Here is a 13,757-nt window from a genome sequence, read left to right on the forward strand (position 1 = left end):
CATGTCTTTAACTTGTCTTTCATACAGATGTACATAGGAATAGAGGGAAAAATTCCCAGAGATGAATTTCTTTTCCATTGAAAAATGGACTGTGAGAAAAGTCACAGAATGATAGAATGGTTTGGGTTGGAAAAGCACTTGAATTTCATTTCACTCAATCCCCTGCCATGGTCACGGACACCTTCCACTGCCCCAGGTTTCTCCAAGCCCCGCCCAACCTGGCTTGGACACTTGCAGGGATGGGTCCTGTTTGAGCCCTTCAGAAATATATTTTCTGGCTTTATTTTTGATTGTTTTATTTACATTAAATATTGGTTTTGTGGCAATTAAAAGTCAATTCATTCTACCAGTTGTTCCTATCTTGCACTTGGAGCAATGGTATGGAACAGCACAGAGACAAGAGGAAAACTGGTGAAACTTGGGAGAAATATTCCCCTTTTATTGTAAAGTGGTGATCAGTAATTTACTGGGAAAATATAGTCCAAGGAAACAAAACAGCAGAGGGCTTTACTTTTAGTATTAAATAAAAAAATTAATGACTAAATTGCAATGATATCAATGCATCCCTTATTCTGCCCTCCACAGTGCAAAGTTTAGAGGTCTCAAAACCCCTCTGTATTTGGTGCATTCAGCAGTTTTCTTTAAAACCCCCAAACCAACACATCCTCACTCCAAAATCTCTCGTTTGACCTGTGGAACATCCTTCCTTTATTGACTCTGTATCTCCCTGAAATCCCCTGAAAGCAAGGGGGCTGCTATTCCAAGGAAAACAGAAATCCTTCCTCGTGGGCACTGATTTGGGACAAGAGGAAACTTCTTAGCCTCAGATTTTGTTTTGTGATTTATGAAGCAATTTAGGATTTCGTTTTCTTTGCTGTTGAAGCGTTTGGCAGCGATGAGTCACAGTGAGCTGGAATGTGCCTGTCCCAGGTGGGAATATGGGGCACATGTTGTACCCAGTACTCACGGGATTTTCTGGTGGTGACGTTCACCGGGGTGCTGGAGGGCCCTGTCCCCGCAGTGTTGTAGGCTCGGACTGTTGCAAAATACACCGTGTTAGCTCTCAGTCCCGTGATGTTTTTGGCTGTCACATTCCCACTGACTCTGACCTTCCCAGCTGTGCTTTCCTTGGGATCATCTGTCCAGTATAAAACCTGAAAAGCGAGGACAAGGAACAGGCAATTCATTGTTTTCCAGCAATTAGAGGCTTGGCTGGGAAGCAGACATGCTGACAAGGAAGATTTTGAGGAATACAGGATTTTTTGTACTCCAATCTAGCAGGATGTAAACCCAGGCATGAATATTTATAGGGAAGCAATAACATTTCAGAGACTGAATCCCAATTAAGGAACTAAATGAAATCCTTAAATTTACAGATGTCCAGAAGGAAACCTTTGATAAGGTGAGAAATGATAAAAGCTTTGTTGGTTTTATGGTTGAACACAAGGAAAGAAAACCTTAAGAGATACAAAAGAACATTTATCTCAATCGTCTAAGAGGTTTTTAATTATTTTGTGTCCTGGCTGTAGTTTTGATACAGTGACACATATTTAGACCTGGTTTTTTTTTTTTTCAGTGCATAATTGATTTAGGAGGGTTTGTGGACTGTACATGACTCTTATTAACTTCATTTATACATTGCAATGATAGGACAGAATTTAAAGTTTTATTGACTTTTTTCCTCTTATCTACAAATTAAAAAAAAAAAAAAAGAAAGAAGAAGAAAAAAGAAATTGCTTTGCTGTGCAAGTAAAATACCCAAGAATCATATCTGACATTGCTTAAACATAAAATCACAGAATCATTTAGGTTGGAAAAGATCTTTAAGATCATCAAGTCCAACCATTAACTCAGCACCGCCAAGTCCAGCACTAAACCATGTCCCCAAGTGCCACATCCACACAACTTTTAAACCCCTCCAGGGATGGGGATGCCACCACTGCCCTCTTCAAAAGTTTGAGTTAATGGTTGGATTTGATGTTCTTAAAGATCTTTTCCAACCTAAATGATTTTATGATTCTAAGAGGAGGGAGAAGTTAAAAGCCTTTCAGTGCACCACAGCACAAGCTCCGGGTAGCACTGGAGGACATTTATCGTGCCCTGTCCTTTAAGAAGTGCCACATGTGCCTGTCCCCAAATCCGAGCACAAAAAGTCTGGGTCAGAGCTGCGGTTCTAGGCTGTAAATCTGCCTGATCATCTCCGGTGAGATGTTGTTAATGAGAGTCAGGGGAAGAGCTCCACGCTCTGTTGACTTGGAAGCAACTGTTTGTTGATTGGGAGGAGGAGCAACAGGATTCTGGACAGGAAAGGGACACCTTCAAGGTGTAAGAGGCCCATATCCAGTAGCCTAGCCCCTCACCCCATAGCCCAGCCCCTCACCTCGTAGCCCAGCACCCTGCCCGTGTGCCGGTTCCAGGGGATGGGCAGCCAGGACACCTCCACGGCCGCTGCCGACACGCTCAGCGCCGAGGCTCCCACCGGGGCCATCTGCGGCTCTGGGACACAGGAAAACACAGCTGCTGGGACATGGCTGTGGTCACAGAGACAGTGCAAGGGGAGGAGATGCTGGGGGGAGCAGCAGGAAGAGCCCCTGCTGTAACCATGAGCTTTACTCTCCACTTCTGGTGGAACTTCAGCAAAACCTTTCAAAATTGATCATTTCCTGTCTTCTAGGGCAGATTTTTAGAGACTGGCTGCACTGAGTGGTCTGAAAATCCAAACCCTCTGAGAGCTACACCTTCGAGTGTCTCCCAGTTTTCCCAACACACTCAGCAGGAGCACCTTGAGGACAAATTAGTTGAAACAGGCCCTCTACTGAAAATCATTCTGAAAATCCACCCCTTGTCATTTTTGCTTCAGCTTCCCACCCCCTGCCTCATGTCTGTTATAAATACTCAATGAGCAGGTTTGAGCAGGGTCCTTAATACCCCTGTGAGGTCTGCCTGATCATATCTGGGACCTGTTGCTGCTGCACACCCATTACTACTAAGAGTAACTTGTGTTACCATCCTCTCCCGAGTAGACGATGGAAATGGAGCTCAGGGTCCCTTCTCCCTCGTTGTTGTAGACACCAACTTTCACCTCGAAAGGAGAGAGGGGTGTGATACTCTCATTCCTATAAACGTATTTGCTGGATTCCACCGAGGCCACCACAGCTTTGGTCCAGGTTGTCGAGCCAAGGGGACGGAGCATGACGATGTAGCCAAAACCTTCCCCATTTTGGAGTTCTTCTGACACTGGCTGTGGTGACAAGGCAGTCAACAAAGATTTGCATGTATCCACTGTTTTAACTGAATCTTCATTCCCTGACTATATTTTAGTGGTATTGATTTAGTTGGCTGTGCCTTGGAGAAGATAATAATGTTTGCCCCATCTGTCAATGTAATACTGAAATAAAAATCAAAACAATAAATCTATTGGGGCAATCAATTTAGAAACAAAAGATCTGATGAGCTCCATTAAAGTTGTCTCTTTCAAGCATGAAGTTTGCAAAATTAAAAAGCATTTCACTCAGTACAAGTTGTGGCTTGTAGATTTTTTTTCCCCCAAAGGGGCATAGGAATGCTAATTTTAAATAAATGATTTTAAAGGAAAAAAAAGAGTTGGAAAAGAACAAATGTATACAAAGAAATGTGTGTCAGTTGTATAATTGCCTGCCTGTGAGTACAGTACTGATGTATTTTCTTTTAGCAAAGAGAAAGCCTCGAGTGCATGACCATATTCTTATTTAAGTTTTCAGAACAGAAATGTTCCAGCAAGTCAACATGGCAAAATTAATGTTTCTATTAATAAAATCTCATGTCAAGATACATATGAAAGGCTCAAACTGAAAAGGCAATTACAGCAACACCGTGTCCAGCATGAAGTTTGGTTTTTCACGAGATAAAAATACTTCCACGTTGGCTTCTCAAAGCAAGAGGACATTTATGAAACAAAACCAGGATTACATGGAAGAAGGAAGTGTTTCTCAGTAAAACTGCATTTATTTCGGATACTTGCATCAAAGGAAGGGGCATGGAAAAGCAGGTATGAAAAATGGTGCAAAAAGGCAGAAATAGGGTCAGGAGCTGAGTCCTGGCTCCAACCTCTTCTGCAAACTCTTGGGAGCACAAACAGTGTGAGATGATGGGGGAAAACGTGGAAGCACCTCAGAAGATTTCAGGGCACTTATGTTGTTATTTTCATCATAAATTCCTTCCAATTCTAATAATAAAAATAATGATAATAAGCCTCCCCTAACATTTATAACATGTCTTTCCTTGAGTGTTTTAAAAACATTAATTCCCCAATATTACCCTTTCCATCTCTTTTCCAGTCCTGAGAGAGTTAAATGTGAGGGATGGTGGCTCACTGGGGATTTATAAGAGTTCAAGCTACTTTCTAGAGCATTTAATTTGTTTTTGAGGCTTCTGTGACCTCAGATTTAATCAAGACATTTAGTGAGTTCATCACAGAAAGCTGCAGAGTTGTGTTCAGAGTTGTTAGCTGGCCATAATTAGGATTTCTTATGACTGTTTTTCAGGACACACTACAGAGTCCAATGGGATAATTTGATTGAGATCACTCAGGTTGTTTTCAATTTTCATGTTCTTCTGCTCCCAAAGAGGAGACCAGCAGAGGAGAAAATGAAACAAAAGAGTGAAAGGTGCAGATGGAGGAAAACTTAGTTCAGGCAAAGTGGAATTTTGCTCTGTTTGCAGCACGGGAAGGGGAAAACATCAGCAGTGTTATTTATCTACTGGGGATTTTTTTTATTTCTCTTGATCTGATTTTTGACATTTTGACCAAGGAGCTGCCCCATCACTTCCCAGGTTTTGCCAGAGGCTCGCTGCCTTTATCCCAGTGCCTGTGGGAAGCTGCTGGGAGGCTAGAAGAGGAGGCTCCTTCTCACAGCACTCACTTTCTACTCTCTGAAATGACCTGCACTCACCCTTTGCAACTTGTCTGGTATTAACTGCTCTGAAAATGTGTATTCTCTGCTCTCGCTGGAGTGCTGGAGAATTAAAGGGCTCATCTCCTTTAACGCATAATAGGATATGTCTTGTCAGCACAGTGTTCCAGAATGGGGAACATGTAAACAAAAGTAGGAAAAATGTAAATGCAGAAAATGGCCAAGCAGATTAGTGTGTTAAGCACCTCCTGTACAATGGAGATAAGAGGGTTATACAGACTTCTAAACATCTTTACAACATGCCTCTTAAACTGTTTATTTTTATAAATTGTTCCTTATAACACAGCAAACTTTCTGTATATCTTACAGGCTGCTTGCTCTCCTCATCCAGGGTGAAATCCAGGCTCCACCAAAGACAGTTACCGAAAGCCTTTGGATTTCAGCAGAGCTGTGATTTCACCCACGGATTCGTCCCCATTAGACAGCTGAGGTTAATTGAGCTAAGAGTTACCTCCCATGTGATGACCAGCTCGGAGCGGCCCCCTCCTCCTCCACTGATGTTCATTGGTGCCACCACAGGAACTGGAGAAGAAAAGATGTTGGTGTTTGCAGCTGGTTCCCCAAGGCTCAGTCCTGGGGCCAGTCCTGTTTAATGTCTTTGTGGATGGTCTGGACAAAGGGATTGGAAGTTCAGAGGAAGTTCAGAGAGGGCACTAAGTTGGGTGGGAGTGTGATTCTGCTGGAAGGCTCTGCAGAGGGATCTGGGCAGGCTGGATCCATGGGCTGGGGCGAGTGGTGTGGGATTCAACAAGGTGAAGTGCAGGGTACTGCTCTTGGGTCACAACAGCCACATGGTGAGCTCCAGGATGGGGTAGAGTGGTTGGAAAGTGGCCCAGCAGAAAAGGGCCTGGGGTCGGTGGTGACAGCAGCTGAACATGAGCCCAGGTGGCCATGAAGGCCAAGGTCACCTGGCCTGGATCAGCAATAATGTGGCCACAGGACCCAGGCAGTGGTTGTCCCTCTGCACTGGGCACTGCTGAGGCCACACCTTGAGTGCTGTGTCCAGTTCTGAACAAGGTGGTCATCAGCCAAAGGCTGGGCTTGATTACCTTGGAGGCCTTTCCAAATGGATGATCAGAGCATTTCCTACCTCACCTGCAGCTATTCCGCCTGTCAACAGGTAGAACAGGGATTACACTGCACAGCAGCCCGTTTGAAATTAACTGAAATGATGTTTACACGTTTTCTAAGGCTGAAGCCACAGATGCGTTTGATACATGAGTACCCTGGTTCAAAAAATTAATTAAAGAACTAGGAGCATCAAGTATCTGACATTATTATGCCTCATCAACTAATTGGCAAAATGATGTTCCATTCAGACTGTAGCTGCAACACTACTGATTTACTAATTATGCATTTGTTCAGTAAACATGTTGTTGGAGCAATATATTAATTTTTTTAATTGGTTGTATGTTTTTCTTAGCAAATTCAAAACTCGCAATTTGCTTTTCTCCTTCTCCCAAGAGTGCAAGTGTCCAAAAGTTGGTTGATTAGGGTTGGGTTTCTCCAGCATTCCCCAGGTGTGTGGCACCAGAGGTACAGGACTGAGATCAGGGAACTTTGTTGAGGCTGAAGGGGCTCATGGTGGAGAGGCAAAGAAAATATCAACATTTCCTTCCTCTTGTTTTATATTTCTTCTTTAAAGTCTCTGCCAACCCAAACCATTCAATGATTCTGCCATAGCACATTCTTTTTCAGCTGCTAGGGAAGTATAAGAGAAGAGGACATCCCTGGAATGGGCAGAGACAGGAACTCTCTACAGGACATTTGGACTGGCGCATCTCCAAACCCTTTCTTTAGAAATTTCAAGATTGTTTTGTCATTGCCTTCTTTCAGCTCTCACTGTCTGAAAAGCTGATGTGTAGGGTGAGAAATAGGTGGGGTATTTGCATCTCAGAAGGTTTTTTCAGAGATTTTGGGCAAGCCTTGACATATCTGCTTGTCCTTCCCATTGATAAATGCATTAGCCCAGCTCCAGGGGTGGCAATAAAAGCAACAGTGCTTAAGTTCACAGAAATTAAAGTCAACTCATTATCATTTCCAGATTCCAGTCCATGTATAAATCTTTATCTGCTTTCATCCTCTAGAAATGGGAGGAGTTGCAGGATAATTTTGCTGTGCAGCCATAAAAGTGAGTGCAAGTGCAAACAGCCCGGCTCTCCTGGAGGGTTTCGCAGAGCTGTTCATTTTTGTCAATCACAATCAATGTCTTTGGGCACATCAGAGGCAAATAATTTCAGACTAACAAGAACTGCATGGAAATGGCAAAACAAACTTTCAAGCCCGGTGTTTCACTGTTTCATGAACCAACTGATGCTCAATTAGCTCATGTGTTAAATGTGTTCAGTACTTACTACATTTGCACGGGGTAAATTTTGTGCTGCTGCTCAGCAGAGCTTCAGCTGGGTCAGAGTTGAGAAACAGATGAAAATTTACAGCTGAGTGCACCAACAGAGACTGAATTAATTCTCAGCTCCATTTTAATGAAAAGAACAGTGGCTCATTTGCATCCACAAACCTACTAATGCTCATATTTCAGCTGGCAAAATAGTTATTACAACAGTGGAGCTCAAATTCACCCTTTCCTGGCCAGGCATTTGCTGTCCACACCATCCTGCTGACTTCAGTTCCCCATTCTGATTAAAAAATTAGGATAACTTGTTATTTTCCCACAACACTGTAATGTTTTGAGACAGAATTTACAGCAGTGAAGGGGGTGAGCAGCTAAAACCTGAAACGAGTCTTTCTGTCCTTTTGTTAAACTTCAGAGCTATGCTGTAAGGAAATAATCTTCCTTGTGTTATTGCCATAATAAATAACAATAATTTTATTGTTTCTTTCTCCTCTTGTGAATCCCTCTAATAAATAAATAAATAAAAGTTTCAGAAGATGAAAGCTCTCACTGAGTGTCTGGTTTTGAATCTCCCACTTTGCAAAGCTCCACGGAGGTAACAGCAACAAAAACCTTCTCAAGATTAATTTGGGCTTTGTGATCAATCATGTAATGGAAAATATTTATTTGAGATACTCTGTTGGGAAATTTTAAAAGTCTGACTTTCTATGGAAGGTGCTGGGGGTTGGGACTAGATGGTCGTTATGGTCCCTACCAATCCAAACCATTCTGGGATTCTATTCCCAGAAACAAATGGATTCCATGTTCTAAAAAACCTGTATTTTCTTCTGTATAATGTACAATACTGTATTTTGAGTTCTGTCCTGAAATGCAGCTTGCCAAACTTCAGAGCTTGGCAAATGAGATAAATAGAGAAGAGAAAGTGGATTGTAAAAGCTGCTTCCATTTTACTGCTTTCCATCCTACAAATACTGATTTTATAGGCGGGAGAGAATTGATAAGCAGGGGGCTGCGAGAAACATAAAACAAACCAAAGGTTTGGGCTGCAAATAAATTGTACCAGATTGAGCAGGTCAAAGGATTGACAGTGTTGGTCACCCAAGAGTGAGGCAGCTTCCCGTGAGGTTCCAAGTCCCCGAAGATAAAAGAGTGAAGGTCAGACAGATAGCAAGGATCCCACTCTGGAGTCAGTGGAAGCTGCTGGCTTCACCGGGCTTTGGATTTATTTCCTCCAATATCCAAAGTTAAAGCCAATATCCTTTTCCTTACTGATGCTCAGATATCAAACACCTCTGCAGCCAAGGGATATTCAGAGAGTGGAGTTATCATTTCCTGTGAAAGTCCCTGAGCACAGTAAAAACTTGGATTTAATTGGGAGACCAAAAGGTGTTCTCCCCAATTGCTTGAGTGAAAGGTTGGTTGGGACATATCAAAGGGAGGAGCATAGGCTAACTCCAGCTTTTATCATGGAATCCCAGAATGGTTGGGGTTGGAAGGGACCTTAAAGCCCATCCAGTGCCACCCCTGCCATGGGCAGGGACACCTCCCACTGTCCCAGGCTGCTCCAAGCCCCGTCCAGTAACGTGCTCTTGTGGAAGGCTCCCTGCCTATGGAATTGGGTAAATAACCCTGTAGGAGTGAGTGACTCTGCTGCAGTGAAATCCCCACAGTTGAGAGCTGGGAAAAAACTGGCAGAAAATAGGGCCTTACCTGCTGCTTTGGTTTTCAGCAGAGCTGATGGCCTGCTCGGCTCCCCAACCCCAACGCCGTTGCTGGCAACCACCCGGAACTCGTACTCAACCCAGGGGCTTAAATCCACCACTGTGGCCTTGTGAGTCCTGCCATTAATGACCTCGGGAGCTAAAGGTAATTGTGACACCAACAATGGATTTTTGAGGTAATTCATTGTATGAACAAAACAAAAAATCCAAGACAGCTCCTGAATTGTTTACCTGTGGCAACCGCCTGCCATCCCACCGAGAAGGGAGTCCTGGTCTGCACACTGTAGATCTGCACTGGGCTGTTGTTATCTACTCCAGGCTTCCAGGATAACCCAGCAGTCGTGCTAGAAACATGTTCAACTTTAACATCTTCTGGTGGACCTGGGGGGCCTGACACGATCAGCATTTTAAGAGGAAGGTATTGGGAAGAGAAGATTCACTGCTGGAATGGGTTGGGCAACTCTTACTTTCTCAAGTCAGAGGAATTATTCATGAAGCTGCAGTGTCATGAAAGCAGCACAATCCCTAAAATGATGGCTCCACGCCTGGATTACATTTTTATGAGTCAGGAAAATTAATGTCTTGATGTCACTAACATGAAAACTACAAACAAAGGAATGATTTCTTTTTTGTGTCTGACAAAGAAAGGCACCCAATGTTGTCTTTTGTTGAACCATCGAACATTTTGAGAATTCCTACTGAATTTAATCAAAACTGAGGTTCAGGAAGAATGCAGGATGGTGCACTACACAGATTCCTGATTTCTCTTAGGGCTTACAGATCTGCTCCCATGACAGCATTTCCTCACTGCTGGTGGTAAAAAACTGAGTTAGAAATTATTATTTCATATTATCTCCAAGTAGGGGAAAGGAATGAGGTCTTTTGATTTTCCCAGCCTGCAGAGTGACCCAGAGATTCCTGGAGGAAACGACAACACTGCTGAGATCAGAAGACCTCCCTCTGACCGGTGTGGCCAGAAAATTTTGCAAATAGACCACAGCAGGACTGCAGAGGTTTCCCTGGATTGGCTGAACACCAGGATCATGCTGGCCACAATTTTGGGGCCAAGAGTACAAGATATGAAACATTTCACTATTGAGATGTGGAATTGATATGCCAGGAGCCATTCAAACAGCAGCTGATGTTAAGTATTCCTAATTCCTCTAGGAGATGTGTGTGTCTCCCTTACAGACATACCTCTCACAATTATATCTGCTGTGGCAGATTGACTGTCTAAAGAAGTTTGCACCATGCACACATATTTCCCAGAATGATGCAGCTGAATATTTCTTATCATCAAATCCCCAGCAGATTCCTGGAGAGATACAAAAAAAAAATAAGAAAACCCCCAAACTAATCACTCACAACATGCTTTCCATACTGGGCATTTTAATAAATTGCTCAATATTAATAAAAAATTCAGCTTTTAAATTAAAATATTCATAGCTATCATCAGTTTCTTTCATGGGGACATTTTTATTATGGCTTCACAAATAACTCAAGTGCCTTTATGAAATTTAGGGAAGAAAAATAAATGGTTGCAGCCCTTGTAAAGAAACAGTGATTTGCCAGGCATATAAACAGCGAGGAAGGAATTATGACAAACATTTATGTCGTGTAAAGACTGTGGCAAAGAGTTTCATTAAGGAGTTGGGGAAACTCACTCTTCCAATCCTTTCAAAGTGATGGATTCCTCTGCTCAAATCAATTCTCTGGCCATTGAATGACCACGAGAACAGCACGTCCAGGGAGGGGTCGTGGGACACCTGGCAGGGCAGGACAATGCTCTCTCCAACTGTTGCATCCGTGTCAGAAGGTGGAATAGTGATGACAGTCCTTTCTGAGGAGGCAAAAAAATTAGATCCTTTTCTGTTAAAATGCTTGTAAAAAGAGCAGCTATTGAGGGAGTTTTGTACCATTTGGGAAGTGATTTCAAATTGGCCCAAATGTTCTGTAATAAAGGGAATTCTCTCTAATCCAGTGATGATTTTAGACCACTCCTATGGCAGCACCAGCCCCACAACCGAGTTGTGTGCCTGAGAGTGAGCAGTTGTGAGAGGAACACCTTAAATTAGTTTATATTTATATTAGGAACCCCCTAAATTATATTACATCATACAGCCCATAATCAATAATTATGATTTCAGTTGAAAAGTGCTGATTTCTCTTAAAAACTCTTAAAAAAAGATTTGAAGAATTCTCCTGGCCAAAACTTGCAGCAAAACCAAAATTGCTGCTCATCTCCACTTACTTTATACATTGACATCCTTAACCTGTATTAATGTTAGCGGTAATTTACTCCACAGCACCACTCATATTACAGCTTCAAAGATGTTCCCAGGCAGGAAAATAATTTATTTGATCATTTTTAATCCATTAGATCGAAACCCAAACTTGCAGCTCTCATGAAGGGAAGTATCAGCTCACTGAAGGGGAAAGAAATGGGTTTATACGGCTTCACTTTTGTTGATATGACTGGCAGAGAGATTAGAGATAACAACCACTTTGTTGTAAGCAATTCCCTTGAATAAAGCTTTTGTGCATGGAAGTGTTATAAAGTGCTGAGAATTTAGACCCATGTAGAAAATGAGAGCAGAATCTCTTCAGCAATATTAAAATGCTCTGAAAATAATGTGAGAGGAGGAGAAGGAAATGTGCACGAGCTGTGTTAGTTCAGTGCTCATCACAGCTTAACTCCAGAATTTAAGTGATTGTTAAATCACAGAATTCTGCAAAGATTTGGGTTGGAAAGGACCTTAAACCCCACCCAGTGCCACCTCTGCCATGAGCAGGGACACCTCCCCACCATCTCAGGGTGCTCTAAGCCCTGTCCAACCTGGCCTTGAACACTGCTGTTATCATAAGAAATCTCCTTTATTACTGGCAGGCACCTGTTTACCTCCACCAAATAAATATTGAAAACTGCCCTTTTGAGAAGTACATTGGGTTTGAGCATGAGGTGTGTTTTTTAGTAGTGATAACAAAAAATAAATTCATTTATTATGGTGTTCCCATCCTCTTGCACTTCTCATTGTATCCTCCTCGTCCCCACTAATGCAGAATGTTCACCTGGGTGATATTTGCTGCTTCTTTTATGAACTTGTACTCAAAACTTCCACCTCAAATACTTTTAAAAGCTTCTTAAAAGCGCTTGGTTCTGCCTTATCCATCCATCTCGCTTAGCAACAGCCAACATACATTATATGGCAAATCCCATTCCAGAGGAGAAAAGAGGGAAGATGTTGTGAGTGCTGGAGGTGTAATAAAGACTTCTCCCACAAAGAATAAACAACTCGATGAGCAGCAATAAACTTAATTTGCACATTAGCTATGCTTTCCCAAGTTCTGACATTTCAGTTGAAAATAATGCTGAAGCAATGAGGCCTATAATTGAACAGCCCAAACTTCTCCAGAGGGGAAACAAAACCAAATGTTCCCTGCAAACAAGATCATTTTTATACCATGTTGTTACTCGGTGTTTTAATAAACTTCATAAATGCCAAACAAAATAATTTTTTTTCTCATGTTTTAGTGGGATTTTCCCATATTGCTGCCATGTATGGGACATGTGAGAGGGGATAGAAGCTTAATGAAGTCAGAGCTGCTGAAACCCTGAAGTTCTTGGTGTTTTCATTGCTGGCTGTGCTGCAGCACTGTCTCAGGCCACACTCTGAACTGTATCAGTGCTAATTGCTCTGTCAGAAGGTGAATATTAAAAAGATTTTTGCCAGATGCAAAGTTAGGGAGGAGGCCATCCTTCAGGCTACAGCAACCATTCTGATAGTACTGAAAACAAGGATATTAAGGAAAAAAAGTTACAAATTCAAATCAGAGAATCCTAGAACGGGTTGGGTTGGAAGGGACTTTAAAACTCATCTCGCTCTACAAAAGAAGGAAACCCTGAAGTACCTTTCACAATCAGGTTCCCTGAGTTTCTGGCAGCTCCAAACTGGTTGGTGGCTACACAAGTGTAAATCCCAGCGTCTGCCTTGGAGATGTTGTAGATCCTGAGGCTGCCATCCTCCAGGAACACCACCCTGGGGAAAAACAAACAAAATGGAATCATGGAATCCCAGAATGGTTTGGGTTGGATGGGATCTTAAAGCTTATCCCATCCCCTGCTGTGGGCAGGGACAGCTTCCAGCATCCCAGGTGGCTCCAAGCCCCATTCTACCTGGCCTTGGACACCTCCAAGGATGGGGAATCCACAACTTTCCTGGGCAACAGTAGAAAAATAGAAATTGAAGAGTCGTCTGGCAGAGGCACAGTAACAGAAGTGCAGTGCTGCTTTTGATATTTAAACATTTCCATTGTGATTTTTCTCTTCTCCAGCAAGCTGAACACGTGTTAACCAATTTTCACCTCTGCTGCTTATTAATTTCTATATTAGAAATGTTTTATTGGCAAACTGGGGCTGGTCATTCACTTTTCCAGGTGACTTTCTTACAACAAAATCTGGAGTCTCAAGAAAAAGTCGAAAGACTCAACTTGCTACTTACTTATGTTCTATTTTACCATGTTCTGCTTTTTTTTACAGATCCCAGTGCTCCTAAGCCAAGATAAGGTTGTGTGTGAGCCCAGCTGCCCATGGAATTGTGTCAGGATTATTAAAAGATATTATCAGACTGGCTGAGATGCTCAAATGCCACCTCACCAGCCAAGGAGCCAAATCAAATCCATCACTGTCTCACAGGGCCCTCGAACCACCTTGGAGTCACTGAGTTGTTTTAT

General features: G+C 42.5%; 1 protein-coding gene across 4 annotated transcripts in view; it reads right to left on the reverse strand.

Moving 5' to 3' along the window:
• CNTN6 (contactin 6) overlaps positions 1–13,757 on the reverse strand; it is a 126,842-nt gene that overhangs the window by 4,697 nt on the left and 108,388 nt on the right. For 3 of the 4 annotated variants that reach the window (XM_032120986.1, XM_032120985.1, XM_032120984.1), the window contains 9 exons: positions 12,936–13,063; positions 10,691–10,866; positions 10,224–10,341; positions 9,258–9,416; positions 9,016–9,165; positions 5,404–5,474; positions 3,007–3,241; positions 2,381–2,496; positions 968–1,154 (listed from right to left, as the gene is read on the reverse strand). In XM_032120986.1, the coding sequence (XP_031976877.1) occupies positions 968–1,154; positions 2,381–2,496; positions 3,007–3,241; positions 5,404–5,474; positions 9,016–9,165; positions 9,258–9,416; positions 10,224–10,341; positions 10,691–10,866; positions 12,936–13,063 (1,340 nt within the window). The remainder of the gene's footprint in view (positions 1–967; positions 1,155–2,380; positions 2,497–3,006; positions 3,242–5,403; positions 5,475–9,015; positions 9,166–9,257; positions 9,417–10,223; positions 10,342–10,690; positions 10,867–12,935; positions 13,064–13,757) is intronic. The other variant, XM_032120987.1, reaches the window with a different exon arrangement.

This window comes from Corvus moneduloides, chromosome 11 (genome assembly GCF_009650955.1).
Source record: "Corvus moneduloides isolate bCorMon1 chromosome 11, bCorMon1.pri, whole genome shotgun sequence".
In the NCBI taxonomy this organism is placed as follows: Eukaryota; Metazoa; Chordata; class Aves; order Passeriformes; family Corvidae; genus Corvus; species Corvus moneduloides.